The sequence below is a fragment of the Perognathus longimembris genome, chromosome 12, assembly GCF_023159225.1.
Source record: "Perognathus longimembris pacificus isolate PPM17 chromosome 12, ASM2315922v1, whole genome shotgun sequence".
Classification (NCBI taxonomy): domain Eukaryota; kingdom Metazoa; phylum Chordata; class Mammalia; order Rodentia; family Heteromyidae; genus Perognathus; species Perognathus longimembris.
In genome coordinates, this window is record NC_063172.1 from 12,587,947 (window position 1) to 12,607,288 (window position 19,342).

At 35.7% G+C, this 19,342-nt stretch overlaps 1 protein-coding gene across 2 annotated transcripts in view; it reads left to right on the top strand.

Annotated features, from left to right (window-relative positions):
* Tmem65 (transmembrane protein 65) overlaps nucleotides 1-8,631 on the top strand; it is a 30,660-nt gene extending 22,029 nt beyond the window's left edge. For both annotated transcript variants that reach the window (XM_048358816.1, XM_048358817.1), the window contains 5 exons: nucleotides 1,001-1,068; nucleotides 3,595-3,649; nucleotides 4,321-4,363; nucleotides 5,028-5,133; nucleotides 8,034-8,631. In XM_048358816.1, coding sequence (XP_048214773.1) covers nucleotides 1,001-1,068; nucleotides 3,595-3,649; nucleotides 4,321-4,363; nucleotides 5,028-5,133; nucleotides 8,034-8,135 — 374 coding nt within the window. In that variant the 3' untranslated portion in view covers nucleotides 8,136-8,631. The remainder of the gene's footprint in view (nucleotides 1-1,000; nucleotides 1,069-3,594; nucleotides 3,650-4,320; nucleotides 4,364-5,027; nucleotides 5,134-8,033) is intronic.
* The last annotated feature ends 10,711 nt before the right edge of the window (nucleotides 8,632-19,342 follow it).

Consider the following 19,342-nt stretch of genomic DNA (forward strand, 5'->3'; position numbering starts at 1 on the left):
TTGTTTGATATAGTATAAAATTTAGATGCTTGGTGTTTATCCAAGGAAATAGCTCAGCTGATACTGATTGTACGTTAGCGGTTTTATAGATCAATCAGAATGAAGCCTTTTGCCTATCCCATCTTTGAATCTGTTTCATAGTTTATCTTCAGTTCTCTAAATATGGAATTTTCTTTTCCATGTCAGTGGTCCTCAACTTAATATTTATCGAATTGTGTACTCTACATTGTGCGATATGCTGAAAATGCAAACATGAATGAGTGTATAAAATAATCAGTGTTTTTATCCTAGCATTTTTAGTGTCTTAGTGCCAGATAGAGGAAGTGAAATGTGCTTCTAATAGAAAGGGACCAAGTTAAGTTTTTATGTAAAACAAATATTAATCTTCACAGCTTGCATTAGCATTTAGAGATTCTGATGGATTGTAAGATGAGAAAGACAGCATATCAATGTCTAATAAGAATGAGATAATCACTGTTTTAAAACATTTCCTTAAAATGTTGCTAGTGAGTGCAAGTAATTAGATAGCTTCCCTGAAATTTGATTTGAGACGTTTTTTCATTATTTCTAATAGAAGGTCAGTTTTGTGATAATACTCTTTAGGCATAAGAGACAAACACATTGATACCAGTAGCAATAAACCAGGTAAAAACATGGTACTAATAATATATGCTTAATGAATTATTCTATTTTAATTATGTTATCTATTTCTGTGTGTATATATGTGAGACACAGAGAGAGAGGGAGGAGTGGGAGAAGAGAGAGAAAGAGATTTCAGTAAGGAAACAAAAGCCTAATATTTGTTTTGCTTGTTCTCCAGTATATTATCTATCAAATTACTTTAACTTACAGTAATAGCAAGATCAATTGACTGTTATTAAGGAAAAACACATTCCACTGATGATCACGTCTTTTTAGGAGAGTTCAATTGATAACATTTGTTTTTGTCATTCTGAAATTGTCAGAACCTTCAATATATTTTTCTGTTGATGTTTTCCAGTATTCATCCACAATGCGATACCTTTCGTAGGGTTTGGCTTTTTGGATAATGCAATTATGATTGTCGCAGTAAGTTTTTTTTCTCTCACCATTTCTATTTTGAGTTAATAAAGAAATTGATGTAACCTACATTTTCCTAACAATTTGCATACTATATTTTAATTATCATAATAGACAAGGATTTTCCCCACTATATCTTACATTGATTAGACCAGCTTGATCTTAAAACATCATATACATTAACCCTTAAGATTTTTGTCAAAGCACTTAGACAAACGCTTTTAATTTATGTGTGTTCTAGTTTCAACATTTTTAATTGAATTTGATTTTTTTTTTTTTTTTTTTTTGCCAGTCCTGGGCTTGGACTCAGGGCCTGAGCACTGTCCCTGGCTTGTTTGCTCAAGGCTAGCACTCTGCCACTTGAGCCACAGCGCCACTTCTGGCCATTTTCTATGTATGTGGTGCTGGGGAATCGAACCCAGGGCTTCATGTATATGAGGCAAGCACTCTTGCCACTAGGCCATATTCCCAGCCCCAACATTTTTAATTTAAAAAGTACATAAAGTTTTCTGATATTTTTAAATTGTGTTGCAGTTGTCATCACCTAAGTATTTTTTAATTAATGCTTTATTGAGTTTTTTCATTCAGAAATTCCGTATCAGTTGTTTGGATATATAGCCTACCCTTCAGTGTAGCTATTTAACACAAAGGTGTCTTAAGATCCAATGTAGAACATTAACCATATCATCCTTTTGCCTTTGTTGCATTGTAGTGTTAAAAACTTAAGTTCTTGCTAGTGCTGTTGGCTCACACCTATAATCCTAGCTACACAGGAGGCTGGGATCTAAGCATCACAGTTTGAAGCCATCCCAGGCAAGAAAGCCTGTGAGACTCTTAGTTTCTTGGCTTTTTATGGTGTTGAGGATCAGTCAAGTTCAGGGCGTCGTTTATGCGAAGTAAGCACTCTGCCTACTGATCTGTCTCCCTAGCCCACAATAGGTATATTCCTAAGTCTTTTCTTGGGTCATAGGCAATGACTTGTTGCTGTTAAAGATGCTGTATATATCATTGTACACTATAACTTTGCTATGTTTCTCTTATCTGTAGTGGTGCTCCAGGATTTTTTGCAAACGTGTATAAACATATACATCCTCATTCTTTTCCTTGGCACTTGTTATTTTTCTCTTCCTTCCTTGCTTCCTTCCCCTCTTTTTCTCTCTCTCTTCCTTCTCTTCACTACCGTTTTTTTTTCCTCCTTTCCCTATCCCCCTCCTTTGCTCCCCTCCCTTCCCCTCCCCCCTTTCTGTTTAATTTTTCAGAAGTCTATTTCATTGGATGCCTTTAGAAAGCTTATACTGGGCTGGGAATATGGCCTAGTGCCAAGAGTGCTTGCCTCCTACACATGAAGCTCTCTGTTTGATTCCCCAGCACCACATATATGGAAAACGGCCTGAAGGGGCGCTGTGGCTCGGGTGGCGGAGTGCTAGCCTTGAGCGGGAAGAAGCCAGGGACAGTGCTCAGGCCCTGAGTCCAAGGCCCAGGACTGGCAAAAAAAAAAAAAAGAAAGCTTATACTTTATAAGTCTTGGGCTACTTCAGTGCCTTGGGCTATTAGGTCCATATTCAATAAAAATCCTATTAAAGGGAAGAAATCAAAAGTTCTAGGGGCAAGAAAATTGAAGGGAACTTAATTCAGCTTTTTATTTTTGTGAATGACTGATAGGCAATAAAGTATTTCTAAATAACAGGACATTCTTTTTTTTAACCTCAGTATGGAGATTTGAAATTTTGAAAGAAGTATTCAAATGTATGTATTTGAGTTCATGAAATTAAGTCTACTGATGGTACCCTTGTTTAAGAATTAGAACTGAATTAACACAGAAAATTTTAGGATTGCTTTTTTATTCTAGATAAAATAGAAGATAAATATTATAATACATAATTAGTTCTGTTTTGAATAGTTTAATCTTCAGTTCTTCCTCTTTAAAGCAGAAGTAAAAATATGAGCTTTATTTTTTTCAAAGAGCAATGCTGATGTAAATATAGAAGGTCTTGAGCTAAATAGATTCAGTGGAAATACTCATTTTTACTGGAGCATACTGTGCTGATGTGGGTTACTACTTAGAAATGAATCACACAGTTCATAACTTAATGATTAAGAGCTGAATGTTAGGACAATTTTATAAACACTACTTCTCTAGAAACTGGTTTGGTCTGACTTTTTAATCTTTTGATAGAGTAAGTAACAACTCAAACATCAAGATTAGGCACATTGCTCTTCCTTGTGTTCAGAGAGCTTTAACACACCTGTTCCTATGATAAATATGAGTTTTACATTATTAATGATGAATTGATTTCTGTATGTGATGCTATTTTTAATTTTTATGAAGATCTAATTGTAATGAATAAAATGTTATTGATATTACTTCTGTAGTAATTATACATTTAATAATTAAGTGAATCATATATGTAGATTTCTGCTTATTATATATTTGCTGTATTAACATGTTGACAAACAATTTTTTCTTTAACGCTGCTATTTAATGATCATGTTAGCTATAATTTTTAAGATTGTTTTTCACAATTGTATTTTTAGGGAACACATATCGAGTTGTCTATTGGAATTATTTTTGGAATTTCAACAATGGCAGGTATTTAATAATAGAATTGTTTATATATTTATAAAACATTTCAGTAAGTTAAGTTTAGAAGAGAATAGTGTATCTGAAATGCATTTATTCATTGAGATTAATTTAGCTCCTTTTTCCCAGTATGGTAGCATTTTATGTTAGTTTACAAGTAATAATTCTCTATTGTTTATGGTAAGACAAATGCTTTTGGTTATTCACTGTTAACTCCAAGCCTTTTAACCTTGTATCTTTATTATTTATTTCTTAATCGGGTAGAAAAATCAAAATACAAGATTGAAATTCTACCTCCTCTGTCCTCATTACTAGTTTACTCCTTGTGATGTGAAATTTGGCAATGGTTTTGTGTTGTAGATTATATAGAAAGCACAAGGCTGAGTTAGTGACTGTGTGTATGGCAACTTCCAAGTATCCAAATTCCCTAAAACAAATACTGTATGGAAAATTACAAAATACTTTGGAAACGGACAGAATGAAACTTATTACTTAATGGAGTTGGTATATAATAATTTTGGACTTGTACTCAATTTTGAACTTTTAGGATTTAGAACTATCTAATGACTTGATTTGAATATAGTTGTTATTTAGTACTCTGTGGATTACATAGTGATATATCATCTTGACTTTTCTGACTCTGATGTATCAATTCACTTGTCCATTTTTCAAATTTATAGCTGCTGCTTTGGGGAATCTTGTGTCAGATTTAGCTGGACTTGGGTAGGTCCATTCACTTATTTGTTTGTGTATTTGTGTATTCTTACTTAGTCTTTAAACTGGAAGTGGAGCTGTGGATCAAAGTAGTAGAACACTAGTCTTGAGCAAAAGAGCTCAACACCCAGGCCCTGAGTTCAAGCCCCACAACTGACCTCCCTCCCCAAAATAAATATATACTCAGATAGATAGATAGCAGTTTAAGATTCATAAAATACTTGAGATCTAGTATGAAAATTCTAGGCTGTATTTTTAGTTTTCTATTCTGATGAATTTGAAAAACATTTGCTCTTTAATAATACTTATTAACTCACATCATATATTAAAATACTTTGATTTGAGTTTGGAATAACGGCAGACATAATTATTTGTAAAAATGCTTTTATCTACCTCCAGTTGGTCTTTTAAAGCTAATCATATAGAATAGTTGCTGTAGGTCAGTTTACCTATGTATTAAATATTCTAATATGAAAATATTTTTAAATTGATGGATTTATTCACAGTAAAAATAAGAATTGTAAAAAGTGTCATACCATATCCAGACTGCCAAGTACAGGTATAAAATGATAGTGTTCTCTTTGTAGTAATTGCTTTTAATATCTGAGGACATTTTGCATGTTTTTGTTTTTTTTTAACCCACTTCCCGTTCTTCTGTTTTGTTCTTTTAAAGACTTGCAGGTTACGTTGAAGCTTTGGCTTCCAGGTTAGGCCTGTCAATTCCTGATCTTACACCAAAACAAGTTGACATGTGGCAAACACGTGTTAGCACACATTTGGTAAGTCATTTATATAATTTAGAATTATAAATTCCGATAGGGTGTGGCATTGTACAGTTAAGGTCCTTGAGAACCTTGAGACTAAAATTGATTTGACTGGAGTTATTTTTAAACATAGGGCTTGGCAATTAATAAAGAACCAATTAAATATATTATTGCTTTTCAGTAAAACAGTAGTATGTTTCTTGTTTCTATACTTATTGTAGATGTGCTTGATTTAAAAAATATGAAATATTAAGGAGTATCTGCTGTGTGCTAGAGGTTGAAGGACAGGAAATAAATAATAGTCGTTATCCTTGAGAACATGTTTACACAAAGAACCAGATATGTAGACAAATTGTCATTTAATGTGATGTGCAATAGTAGAATTATGCACAGGATAGAGCAGTCTCACAGATAAGAGAACTGACACTTTATGGAAAGAAATTTCCCATTTGGTGGGGAGATTTCTTGGTAACTGATTATTGGTGGGGAGCAAGAGTTTTAAGAATTGTGACTAGCAAATAGAAGGGAATGATTTTTAAAGAGAGTATATTGAGAAACATAAAAACTTAGGTATTTCATGAATAAACTGTAGAAGTCATAGTGGGAAATTGCATTGGAGAGTGAATCATGTCTCAGACAGGAAAGACATTTGATATGCTCCTGGAAGGACCTGAATGTTATCCATAGTTGATGGTGACTCAACAGAGACTTGAACTCAAAGTACTCTACCTAAGCTGACACTCTGCCACTTGAGTCGCTCTGCCAGTCCCTTTTTATGTTTACTATCTTCAAGATACTGCAGTCCTCCTATTTGTGCTTCCCCATGTCTCTGGGATGCCAAGTACTTACCACTGCACCCCGCCAAGGTGCTTCCTCCATCGCTTGGGATGACAAGCATGCACCACCACATTCAGCCACTGGTAGAGATGGAGTCTCATAAACCCTTATGCCTGGCTGGCCAAGAAACACAATCTCCCAGGCTCTACCTCCTAAACTGAACCACTTTGCCTTTGGATTAAAAATCAGGAGCTAAAGAAGTCTAAATGATGGATATCCTTGTTTACTCACTAAACAAACATTTACTGTTTACCTATTAATGCTCTAAGTACCAGTCTAGGAGTCCTGAATACGTTGGGTTGCAAAGCAAGCCTTTTCTTCCTATAGAGGAGACAATAAATATATATGCTGAATAAAATATTAAGTATATTAGAAGCTAGTTAATAAGAAAACATTTTAAAAGCACAGAAAGGCAAAAAGAGGTTGAGAGTAGAGAGACAGGCAGATTGCAGAATTAAGTAGGAGTGTCACTGTGAGTCTGACTCAAAGGGTAGATAGGAGTTAAAAACAGTGGGAGACTGTGATTTAAAAAGGCAGTGGTTCTCAAAGAGCGGTGCCAAGACCAGCAGGATCAACTTTATATAGGAACCTGTTAGCACTGCAACCCCCCTAGCTTTCATTTTAGGCCTATTACTGTGTAAAAAAAAGAGTCACCATGAGTTTAGCAGCTTATAGCAAGATAAGTTTATTCTCATTTCCTGTGGCTCAGGAAATGAGCACAGCTTGCTAAGCACATGTGGAGGGTTGGTGGCAATGGACTGACCGCAAAGCTCGTACAGGACTTTGACAAAATTAATATCATCATGCCTATGAAAGTCTCAGCTTCTGCGATCTGTTGGCCAAAGGCCGCTCTCCTCTCCTGCAGCCTTGCTCACTGCTTTGCAGTCATGTGCAACTCCTCTCAGTGTGCTGTGTGCCACGCACATGCATAGAGCCTTGCAGGGCAAGCCAACTTGATTCTTTAATGCCAGTGAGGAAGAGAAAAGAAGCCTGTGGGAGGAGGGAGGGGGGTATGAGGGACAAGGTAACAAACAGTACAAGAAATGTATCCAATGCCTAACGTATGAAACTGTAACCTCTCTGTACATCAGTTTGATAATAAAAATTTGAAAAAAAAAGAAAAGAAAAGAAAAGAAGCCTGTGGGCAAGGAATCCTATAGCCACATAATAGAATCACAGGATTCAAATCCAATCACTGCTCTATTGGTTAGAAGCAAGTTAGAACATCTCACCATGTATGTTTTCGTGTGTTGCTGTGCTTTGAACTCAGAGCCTCACACTTGCTAGGGAGTTATTCTGTTCCTTGAGCTATGCCTCCAGCCCATTTTATCAGGATCATATTTTAAGATATATGTGTGTGTGTGTGTGTGTATATATATATATATATACACGTATATATATGTGTGTGTATGTATGTATATACTGCACAGCTTAAGGAAAGGCAGTAAACAAAGCTGTATTTATATAATGATTCTAATTTAAGTACTCAGAAGAAATATTGAAAGGGGGTTGTAAATCAAGTATATTGACAGAAGTTGTAGGTTTCTTTTTCTGCCTTCTTGTTTTCTAGCATTAAAATATGTTGTCCAATTTTTGGTACATATTTTCTGTTTAAATATTTCCTTGGTGCTGCTTTTTATGACATTTAAAAACGTTTCTTTGGAGCTTTATTCTTTTTGTTGGTACTAGGGTTTGAACTCAGGGCCTGGGAGCTGTCCCTGAGCTCTTTTGCTCAAGGCTAGCTCTCTACCACTTTGAGCCACAGCATCACTTCTGGTTTTTTAGTCTCATAGAATTTCCTGTCCAGGATGGCTTTGAACCTCAGATCTCTGCCTCCAAAGTAGCCTGGATTACAGGCCTGCACCATCAGTACCTGGCTTACTTTGAACTTTAAATTGATCTGTTCTGAGATATTAATGTAGCTTATTTTTTTGTATTTAAGTACTGTGATCAACAGAAATACAATCACAGTTGAATTTTGTAGACAGAGGAATTGTCTGTTGGCATACATACTTGACAAGAATTCTTGCTCTAGGGAGACGAAAGTTTAAAGCAATGCTCTCTTATGTTTCCCTTAGGGCAAAGCTGTCGGGGTGACGATTGGCTGCATTCTAGGAATGTTTCCTTTGATTTTCTTTGGAGCTGGTGAAGAAGATGAAAAACTGGAAAAGAAAAATTAACCCTCTTAGACTACATATAAAAAGATGTAAACTAATGTACCTCAGTTATGAAATATGCTGTCACAATATTTAGGAATTAAGACAGTAACAGTGTATAGATACGGGATCAAATAATTCAGCATGTATTATGGAAAACACTAACTTATTGTGGCTTGGTTTTCTTATGACTTTTTTTTAAAGAACTAGTAACATTTATGTAAATTGTTGAGATGCTTTTTCATCGATAGCAGTCAACATTTTATCTTTTCCTTCTCTTTCTGTATCAAGATATTATTTAAGTTTCAGTCATTGCTGTACTGTACTGACTTGGGGTTTGCTTGTTTGGTACTTACCCTTGTGACATGCATGTTATTGTCTTGTTGTTGTTCCCTGGGGGTTACAATCCAATCATGCATTTCCCTTAGTTATTTAGGATGTCTAATATCAGTTAAGATTTTTTTCTCTCTTCTGGTAATACCAATTTTGTAATGTTTCACAGTAAACATTTACAGTCATATAATCTGTTATTTTCTTAACTCTTACATCAATGGACACAGATTTCAAGTATTTTATGTGTATAATAGTATAATTTCCTGATTATTCTGTTTTAAGGCCCAGAGATTAATCAGAAAGAGCAATTATGTGGTCTCCTTACATAAAACCATACATACTAATAAGTGTACTTATTTCTATTTGATTTTTTTTTACCTTTAATTTCCTGCTTCAAGTAATTACATGGTAGATTCTGACTCCTGAGGGAAAGAAAGTTTTTATAGTCTTTTAAAATGGAGATAGTAGAATTAGGGTAAATTGAAGAATTTGACACCAAAGTTAGCTATTAAAAGGCTAAAGTAGTTGGGCACAGTGGCTCATGCCCGCAGTGCTCAGATACTTGGAAAGTGGAGATTGGAAGCATTGGAGTTTTGTAATCAGCTTGGATAAAAACGTTGTTGAGTCATCACAACAAATAAGCCAGGGTGGTTATTCATGCCTGTAAAATCTCAGTTATTGGAGAAGTATACTCCCAAAGCTGACTGGGTAAAAAACCAGGAGACTCCTATTTGAAAAATGACACAAAGCAAAAAGGGCTGGAGGTGTGGCTCAGTGTTAAAGTGCTTGCCTAGCAAGAATACTGCCAAAAAAAACTGACAAAAACAAAATGATTTTTTTTTTAGAAGTAGAAAAATGGAAGCTTTAGAGTATGAAGTTGAAGTGATGTTTGAAAGGTTAATGGTATACAAATCATATTGGTAGAAAAGGATTTTCCCTGAAGGCGTTATCTGACTAGAATCACTGAATACTCCATACTCATGATCTTAAGTTATATGTCTTCTTTAGTGAATTTTATTTCTGTATAATTTCTTCTGAAGTAACAAATAAATATTTTTTGCTATATAATCTAGTCAGAAGTTGCAAAAGGAGAAATCTCTCCAACTTTTGGCCTTTTTCCTTATTTTGTAGTATTTAAAGCTTGTGGTTGCTTATTTACATTTCCACCAACAGTATGCAAGGGTTCCTAAACGTATATATGGTATAAATATTACTATACCCATATCTTGGTCAAATATTGTGGCATTGCCATTTGATCAAATTAGGATAATATAAAACACAAATCTATTTTGTGTCTTCCATATAACATCTCACACAAAAAAATTCACATTGATTGGATAAGAGCTTTTGTTTAACTCCTTGTAAATGTGTCAGTGCTCTTACCCCTAACTTATATATTCATGGCAGGTCTTTCTGATTTTGTAAAAAGTATTTTCTTGTGGTACTTTACTTTTCTTCTTACTAGTTAAATATAACCAGAAACTTGCTCTGCAGTTGTAGACAGGACTTTGGATTACTGGTTTCAATTTTTCACTCTTAAAAATAATCCAATCTTCTGGGTGCTGATGGCTTAAGTCTGAAATCCTAGCTACTCAGAAGGCTTAGATCTGAGGATTGGGTTCAAAGCCAACCCAAACAGGAAAGTCTAATTATAAACCTTATCGCCAATAAACTACACAGAAAAAACTGGATGTAATACTCAAGTGGTAGAGTGCTAAGAAGTTCAGAGAGTGTTCAAGCCCTGAGTTCAAGCCTTAGGACTGGGAAAAAAAAAGTCCAACAAAACTAACATCCAGTTGAAGCTGGATATGCTGGCACATACCTGTAATCCCTGCTGTTTGACAGGTGGAGACAGGAGGATCACAAGTTCAAAATATGCCCTGTCATGAGTTATTGAGACCCTGTCTCAAAAACAATACAAATCAAAAGATACAACTAGAGTGTTAGATCATTTGTCTACTATTTTTGAGGTCCTCAGTTAAAATCTCCAGTACTGAAAACACAAAAATAAAACAAAAACCACTCCTGTTATGAGTGAAATTTATATTATTTGCAGGCCCTACCAATTTAATTGAAAATCTTGAGGATTATTTTGAGTTGCCAGAACATGGAATATAGAACTTTCATATTGAGATAGTTTCATTGATAGATAAAAAAATTTGAATCAAATATTTACTTTTAAAAAAATTAGCTCTTGTTGAAGAGCCACTTTGTTGTTGTTTTGGGTTTGTTTTTTTTTTTAGATCTACACTAATCAAGTGCTTTGCAGACAGTGACTCCTGTCAAGTGGTTCCCTTGAAGGTAGTGACTCTCTATGATGACTTGTTTCTTGTTACCCACCCCAAAGCATCTTATTTCAGATGGAAACTGGAAGTCCTTGTCATCTTAGTCCCCCAGGCATGCTGGAGCTGTGGTTAAATGCGTCGTGCTCTGCTGTTTGTGCTGTTCGTTTGATGTTGCATTCATGTCCTTGCATTAGGATTTACTGCCACAACATCCATGCAAACAGCAGCATTTTGTTTCACTGTATGTTACTGGTGACCATTGTTTTTTACAAAGGAACTCAACAAAAAAATATTTTAAGAATATTGACATGTGGTCTTGATTTTAAAATTTGACTTTCTTATTCATCTTAAGAGGGCCTGGGTCATTCTGTCACTAAAGGAAATGGAATTAATAAGCGAGATTTGCTACAAGGGCATGGCAATGTCACTCGGTAAGTGGTGCTGTTTTCTCCTCCCTGATCCCATAGACATCTGCAGAGACAGTGTTGATGATTTCAGCAGAGCTCTCCACATCACTCATGTAATAATGCCTCATTTTTTTTAATTAGTTTCTCTAAAAGATAGATTATAAAGGCAACAGAAGTTTGCACCAACAGTTTATGTAAGCCAACTTGAAGTGAATCTAGTTTATAGTTATAGTTTCTTGCCACTTTCACATAGTATGTTAAAGTAATATAACCTTTATCTTAGTTGCTGAGCATTTTTCTCGTGGACATTATTGTTGTAATGTCTGTATATTAGGAGTCTAGTCTTAACTGTTTCTTTCCTTTTCTTTTTTCTTCCTGCTTTTGCTCCAGCAACTTCCTGCTTCTTTCTTCCTCTTATGGATTTTGAAAGTAGTTAGCCCATGTTATCATGAATTCTTTGGGAAATATTAGAAAATAGGCTACGGAGCTAGAATGAGGTGGTGGTGATACTGAGAATAATAAGTGTTTGCTCCCTTTTCTTAAAAAAATCGATTGGCTGCTATAGAGTACAGTCTTTCACACACAATACCACACTCAGTCACCTTAATAACAGCATGAGTAACATCCTGTTAAGTATTAGAAAAAAGGAGGTATGGAGAGGTGTATTCCCTTGATTTTTCTACTAATAAGTGGAAATGGAATCCAGCTTCCTCCAGGGGTGAAGCCCGTATTCTTGCTATAGTTGCATGGACTTCCTAACCTCTGTTCTTAGTTCAGAGTCCTTTTTTACCTCCAGACTCAGTGGGTCATTTTCTCACGTATAACCTAGGGGAATTGTACTTAACAATCTCAAGACTGTGATTTTGAACGCACTTCTCTGTGCTAGGAGGTCTCCTGTCCTCATGAAAATATTCCGGTGTGGGGAAGAGAGCACAGTAAAGCAAATCTACTCTCAAGTATTTTTATACCAGATGGTGATGTGTTCTATGGTAATAAATGAAGCAAGATCAAAGGGATAGAAAGTAGCAGAGGTCAAGAAGGACGCGGAAGAAGAGAGACTGGAGGAGACGTTATTGTGCTAGGGTCTAGCATATTGATGTTAAGAAAACCTCACCTATATGAAGCAGTACTTTTCTTTGCAATGCCAATGTAAAATGCTTTATTCTGTATTGGCAGTGTTATCTAGATTGAGTCTATGGATGAGTAGTAACGATTGTTATTCCTTAGAGGATCATTTGGTTTACTCAGATAGAAAGAAATGGTCCTGAAGCAGGTAGAAGTAAGATCTTGCAGTTCAAGAAGTCTGGGGAGAATCAGTAAATAATTGTGGGTTCACATCAGACCTTACCAACAAATCACTTGTTTTTACAAAACCAATAAATGCCATTGGTGTATGAGTTGGCAGCTAACACTGAAATTAGCTTTTTCCTTGTCTGACTTTTAGAAGTGGAACAGGTTTTATTGTTGTATTTGTTTTGTTTTTTGGTGCCAGTCCTTGGGTCTTAAATTAGGGCCTGGACTCTGTCTCTGAGCTTCTTTATGCTCAAAGCTAAAGCACTTGAGCTACATACAGCTCTACTTCTGACCTTTTTGGGGGTAGTTTATTGGAGTAAGAGTCTCATGGACTTTTCTGCCAGGTTGGCCTTGAACTGCAGTCCTCAGATCTTAGCCTCCTGAGTAGCTAGAATTACAGGTGCCCAGTGGAATGGAGTGGTTTTTAAAGCAGAGACTTGAAACATTTCAGTTTGGGGGTTACTGGTCTTACAACTGCTGACATTTACATGAAACCTTTTTTTTTTGTATTTATGTTCATATGAAGTCTGATGGTAGCAAAATATAATTGCTATTTAGATTTGCATAAATTTATGAGTGAAAAATATTTGAGCAAACTATTGGTATGAAGACTCACAAGCTTAAGTAGGCTTCTGGGAGATTACCTTATTTCGCTGTAATTGCAACTTAGTCTTTTTGTTCAGTGAATGCCACAGAGAGTGTGACTGAGAGGAAAAAGGCTTCACTTTTGGAAGGAAGTGGAGATAATTTTCAGAAAAATGAGAATGAAGCTGTTGTTTTATAAGAGGTATGAAATTCAGTAAAGTCTCGTCCAAATATGAAAGCAATACACTTGCACATGTAGAAGTTAAGCATAAATGGGATTTAAAAGAAATAGTTTTTATTTAAAAAAACAAATTCTAAGCAGGGCACTGGTGGCTCACGTTTGTAATCCTAGCTACTCCCCAGGCTGAGATCTGAGGATTGCAGTTCGAAGCCAGCCTGACCAGAAAAGTCCCTGTGAGATTCTTATCTCCAATTAACCACTCAAAAAAGTGGAAGTGACTCAAGTGGTAACGCACTAGCCTTGAGTACAAAGAGGTTCAAGAACAGTGCCCAGGCCCTGAGTTCAAGCCCTACAACTGACCAAAGGAAAAAAAATCTGATCAGTATTACTTAGAATTCAGTTTATTTTCCTTCCATCTTTCATGCTAACCCACCTACATGCTATCCCCAACAGTGCACAGATTTGTCTGCATCTCTTTTCCTTATTTCTCATGTGTCTTTGTTCATTTTTTTCTTATTTCCTCAACCCACAGTGATTGATAGAAGTCATTTTTTAAATGCTGCTTTAAAGCACATAACTCAAGCATTTTCTCTTTTCTTTTCCACCTGTTTTGGGGAGGAAAACAAATGGGAGTTAATTGAGTTCATTCTTTTTAGAAGCTTTGATTATTCTTCCACAGTGACTCACATAAAGAGCCTACATTTCTTAGAAAAAAATAAGTCAGATGGTGCTTTAAATGTCAGTTCCGCAAGGATTTGCCTCACTTTTCTGCTGCTGCTGTTTTCAGTGCTCCGAGGGGTGCCTAGCACAAGGTAGACACTCAGGTGTTGTTTATTTAATGAGTGACCTCTGCCACCTTCGTTGTCATTTTCTCTCTGGGTTCTTGAATCCTGACTTCATTTTTAGCTCAGTGTATCAGTCTTTGGAAGTTTGTTTTACATTTTGTGTGATTTCTGAATTTTTTTGCTTCAGATCATTACTCCGCAGGCAATACTCTGGGCCATAGTTGTCTAACAAATAATAAGGAATGCAATATGTGCTTATGCTCCCTAATAGAAATACATTTCCTTCTTCAGTTTTGGTACAGAAATCCACACTCAAAAAAAGCTACTTAAATATTCCTTTTATAGCTACATATCTCCGTGCAGCTGAATTTTCTCCAGACAAAAACAAGGTACCAAACAGATGGCAGAAAAGGATCTGAGGATCTAGCTGTCTACTGTTAAGTCAGCATTAAAGACAATTCCAAAAATATAAAAACAGTGCCACTATTCTCACTCAACGACTGTTTTCACAAATTGTATTATTTATGTTAACATAAAAACTGTTTTTGGTTATTTTAAATCAGTAAATTTTTTTGTAGTTTATCAGTTTTTGTTTCTGATGCAGCACATATATAAACCTCACACACAAAAGCTCATTGGGGATCTCAGTATTTTTTCAGAAAGTAAATAAGTCTCAAGGCCAAACTGCTGTAAAACTTTTGGTTTATGATATTGAGTTTGAGACCTAATGACAAAGCCATTGTCTTGTGAGGACATGAGGAAACTAATAAGCTCTCAGTTGGTCAAATGGCAGGTTAACAAGAAAGGGAGGAGACAGAGTCTTAAAAACTGTAGATCTCTTCCATTCGTCAGTTTGGCTGAATGTGTACCAATTTATATGACAATTTAATGACTTAAGTAATGTCCTTTGCGATACAGTAATGTAAGCCTATCACTTTCCTTTGAAATTACATGTGTTCCTCTGGGCCTTTTGTATTTCTGTATAACATTTCAAACTAGACTGCAGATTCTCAGCCTGCCTCCTTCAAAGTAAAACACAAAGTCAAACAAACCAGAACATGATTGCAGTGTGCCTCTGCTAAATTTGGGGATATTTGAGATGTTTACTGTGTTGTCTTTTACTCCGTGAACTCAATTTATCCCTTTACATATTTAGAATATCTCCAATTTCAGTAATATTTAACAGTTTATAGTGTAGAAAACTATTTCTAAATTTATTTCTATGTCTTTTATTGTATTATGTTTTACTGTTTATTGCCTATATATTAAAATTGCGATTTTTATACGAACATTGTAAATTTGCTAAATTTATTTATTATACTTAATGGTTTATTTGAAGATCCTTTTCTGTTTTCCATAACACATTCATATAGCTTCAAATTATGATAGCTTGATTCCATCTTTCCTAATACTTTTATTTTTCTTGACTTAATACTCAATGGCTAATATCACCATTTTATTTTCAAACAGGTATCTCAGAATGGAATTTTTTGGCTCTTTTTTTACCCTCCTTTTTTTTTAAAAAAAAAAGTGTTTTTTTTTAATGATAAATGAGTGTTAAATTTCATAAAGTACTTCTTTTCTGAGATGTCATACCTCTTAAATTGTTAATGTGAGTTACACTAATTTACTTTTAAATATAAAAGCACATTTGCATTTCTGCTGCAAAAGCTCTTATTCTTTTACATTTTCTCGGGTTCAGTTTGCTAACATTTCACCTAGGATTTTTGCATTTGTGTTCATGTGAGAAATTGGTATGTAATTTCCCTTTTCTTGCAGTTAATTTGTCAAATTTTAGATTTAAGCAATTTGATTACATATAATAGGTGAAAATATTCCTTGTTTTTCTTTTTTCCCCATCTTCCTCCTGATTGCTCTTGTTCTTTGTATGTTTGCAAGAACTAACCACAGAGGCCTTTGGAATCTGGAAATTATTTTTAGGAAGATTTTAAAAAATATTTAATTTGGTTAATGTACTTAAAATTATTTCCTATAATATTCCTTTATTAGTGCCTCTTTTGATTTTATTTTTATAAAGGTGATGCAAAGAGGGGTTGCAGTTACGTAAGTCAGGTAAAAAGGATTTCTTTTTAGACAATGTCAACCCTCCCCTCATGTGTGTTAGTGTGCACACTCCCAGTTTTTCCTTCCCATCCCCACCCACAAGTTGTATAGTTGATTTTCAACACAGTGTCTAGTGCTGCTGTAATGCCTCCTTTTAATTTTGACGTTGGCCATTTATTTTCCTGATGGTTCTAGCCACTGGTAGAATAACTAGTTCTTTGCGTCTTCAGTACTTATAATTGGGGATGATTTTAATCTTCAAAAGAGATATATTTGATAATGTTGAGACAGTTCTGAATGTCACAGCTTGGGATGGAGAAGACACTACCAGCATCTACTGGGTCAAGGTTTGCTGTCATCTGTAACAGGACATCCTTCCAGCAAGCATTATCTGGCAAACAGTAGTGTTGAGATTTAGAAATCCAGTGTAATTTCCTAGGAGGTAGGAATCTTAACTTACCTTTGTGCTTTCCTCGTAATAGTCACAGATTTTGCACATTGTGGTGCATAGTAAATTTTTCCTTGGAGAAGTAAAAGATGAGGGAAAAAGTTGAAGCTTCATCAGGGTAGTGGTAGGGTAAAAAAACAAACAAACATTCAAGCCTCATCTACAGAGCAGGCAAAAGAAAAGATTGATTACTGATGGGCCATCAGAATATCTTAATAACATTTCTCTTTCTTGTCAGTCGTGGGACTTGAACTCGGGGCTTGGGCACTGTCTTTGAGCTCTTTTTTGCTCAAGGCTAACACTCTACCACTTGAGCCACAACACCAGTTCCAGCTTTTTCTGTGCATGTGGTACTGAGAAATCAAACCCAGGGCTTTATGCATGCTAGGCCAGCACTCTACCACTAGGCCAAACTCCTGCCCCTTTATAACTTTTTTATAGTCAAGTGAGTACCAGCAGTCCAGCCCCCAATTTTATAGGTGAGAAGAGGGAATAGCCTTTTAAGTAACTGGAGTTTAAGTACAGCACATTGATCCCAAGTATTAGGCGGTTCCTCCTACTCTTTTTCCTTTTCTTCCTCTTCTTCCTTTTCCTCTCCTTCCTGTCTGTCCTTCACTTTTTTTCATTTCTTCCTCTCCCTGTTTTGTCTTTTCCTCTTTCAGAACTCGAGGGTAGTATTATGGCAGGCAGTTGAAGAGAGGGATGGGTAACTTGGGGAGTGTTAATTTACAGAATATTCTAGCTTTCTAGTGGCCTGTGCCAGGCTTTTATTATTTGTACTTCTCTGTATAGAAAATGAAAGCCTTGAGAAGAATAATGTCAAAGATGCTTAAAATAAGCTTTCTTGGTTTATCAAGTCCTTTCTGTTTCTGAGCAGGTAGATTTTGAGATGAAAATGCTGCAGTGTAAATTCCTGTCTTGTCTTTAGAAAATGCAGCCAGTGTTTAGCCTGCTGCTATTAACACATTACCCTTTTCATGCCATCTGATATTTGGCATGTTTTATAAACAGGCTGAGAGCTCTTCAGCTGGATGCTGGCTACACTTAGGCTTTATAATTATATCTTCTCACGATATTCTACCCACCCAAGAGCTAATAGTCTGGTAAAGACTGTCATTGTCTTTGTGAATTCCAAGTGTGTTCAGAATGAGTATTTTCTGTACCGCTGCTCACTGGATGTGTTTAGTGCCCAGCAATGAGGGAGGTGGTCAGTGGAAGCATGAGCTCGTCTCCTTCCTCAGGAATCACATGGTAAGGTAGAGCCTCGAACTGTAAGAGAATGACCCACGCAGTCCAAATGCATTCCTGGAGTGCATTATACTTATTTTGTTTTACATACTGAACTGATTGGGAAATTATATCTGTTTGGCAATATTTGTAGTTCTCAAGTTTGTGGCGAGACTTCATATAAAATAACCTCTTAATAAAAATGTCCAATCATTCTAATTTAGAGACAGTACCTCCTCTCTGACAGGGCTATAAACATGGAGACTGGGGGAGGTAAGTGGCAGTCAGAAGGTATCCCTAACTGGTTGTAGTGAAGATAACATAGGTTGTTTTTTGTTTTTTTTAAATTTTATTGGAAAGGTGATGTACAGAAGGGTTACAGTTACATAAGCCAGCTAATGGGTACATTTCTTTTTGAACAGTGTCACCCCCTCCCTCATTTTCTCCCATTCTCCCCTCCCTCCCCAACAAGTTGTAGAGTTCATTTCCAACATACTGTCTAGTGGGTTTCACTGCTGAATTGGTTCACCGTTGGTCCCACCGTTTCTGTGCTTCCCCTCCCCTCCCCAAGTCAGATACACATACACAAGGTAAAGGGTACAGAAATCAAAAACAGTGACAAGAGGAATAAACCGAAGGAGGAAAAATAACTGCAAACAGTACAATAAAAAAAACCTCTTGTTTCCATTTCTTGGAGTTCTTTTTGATAAGCATCATTTTATATGATATTATGCACACAGCTATTGAGCCCTTGTAATCCTCTCCTAAGAATGTCCTCCTTTGTTCTCACTGTGTGAATGTTTACAGTGCTGTTTAATCATGTCCAAGTGTAATTATTTGTCTTACATTATCCATTGGATTTACTTGTAGATTTACAGGCACATTCTAATTATTACAAATGAGGGAAGCCATATGCTCTATATTTCTTTAGGTCTGACTTACTTTGCTTAATATATTTTTTTCTCAAGGTTTCCATTTCCTTACGGTCATTCTTTCTGATGGAAACATAGAATTCCATTGTGTATAAAAACCACATTTTCTTGATCCATTCACCACTGAGGGGCATCTGAATTTATTCCATATCTTGGCAATGGTAAACAGTGCTGCAATGAGAATAGGTTTTAGGCTACTTTCTTTTTCCATTGATTTGGTGGTAAAATGTTTGGGGAAAAATTGAAACTTGAATATTCTTAAGCTGAGGAATAATGACACAATGGCAGACACTCTATGTTTTCTCTCTTTGGTTTTTGATAGTTTGATTTATTTTCTTTTTAAGTATTGAATTGTCCATCTGTCCAGCATATTTGATCAGTGTTAGCCAATAGAGAATCCAGATCATTCATTCAGTTTTGAGATTAGTTATGCTATTGCTTCTCCTAAAATAACTGCACTGAAGTTCAGTGACTTGGATTTCCCAGTACTTTCTCAGATGGTACAAAAAATGCTGATAAAATCCTCTGAAAACTCCTGTCATTTCATTAGGATACTATTTAGCTCTGTATCCTAGTTCTTCTGTTTGTTAGCTGTTTGGTCCTAGGCAAGGCATTTTACTTGTCTGAAAAGAATTACTGTCTCTGATTTGTTTTAATTGAATAAGACATTACAGAAAATTCAATAGGACAT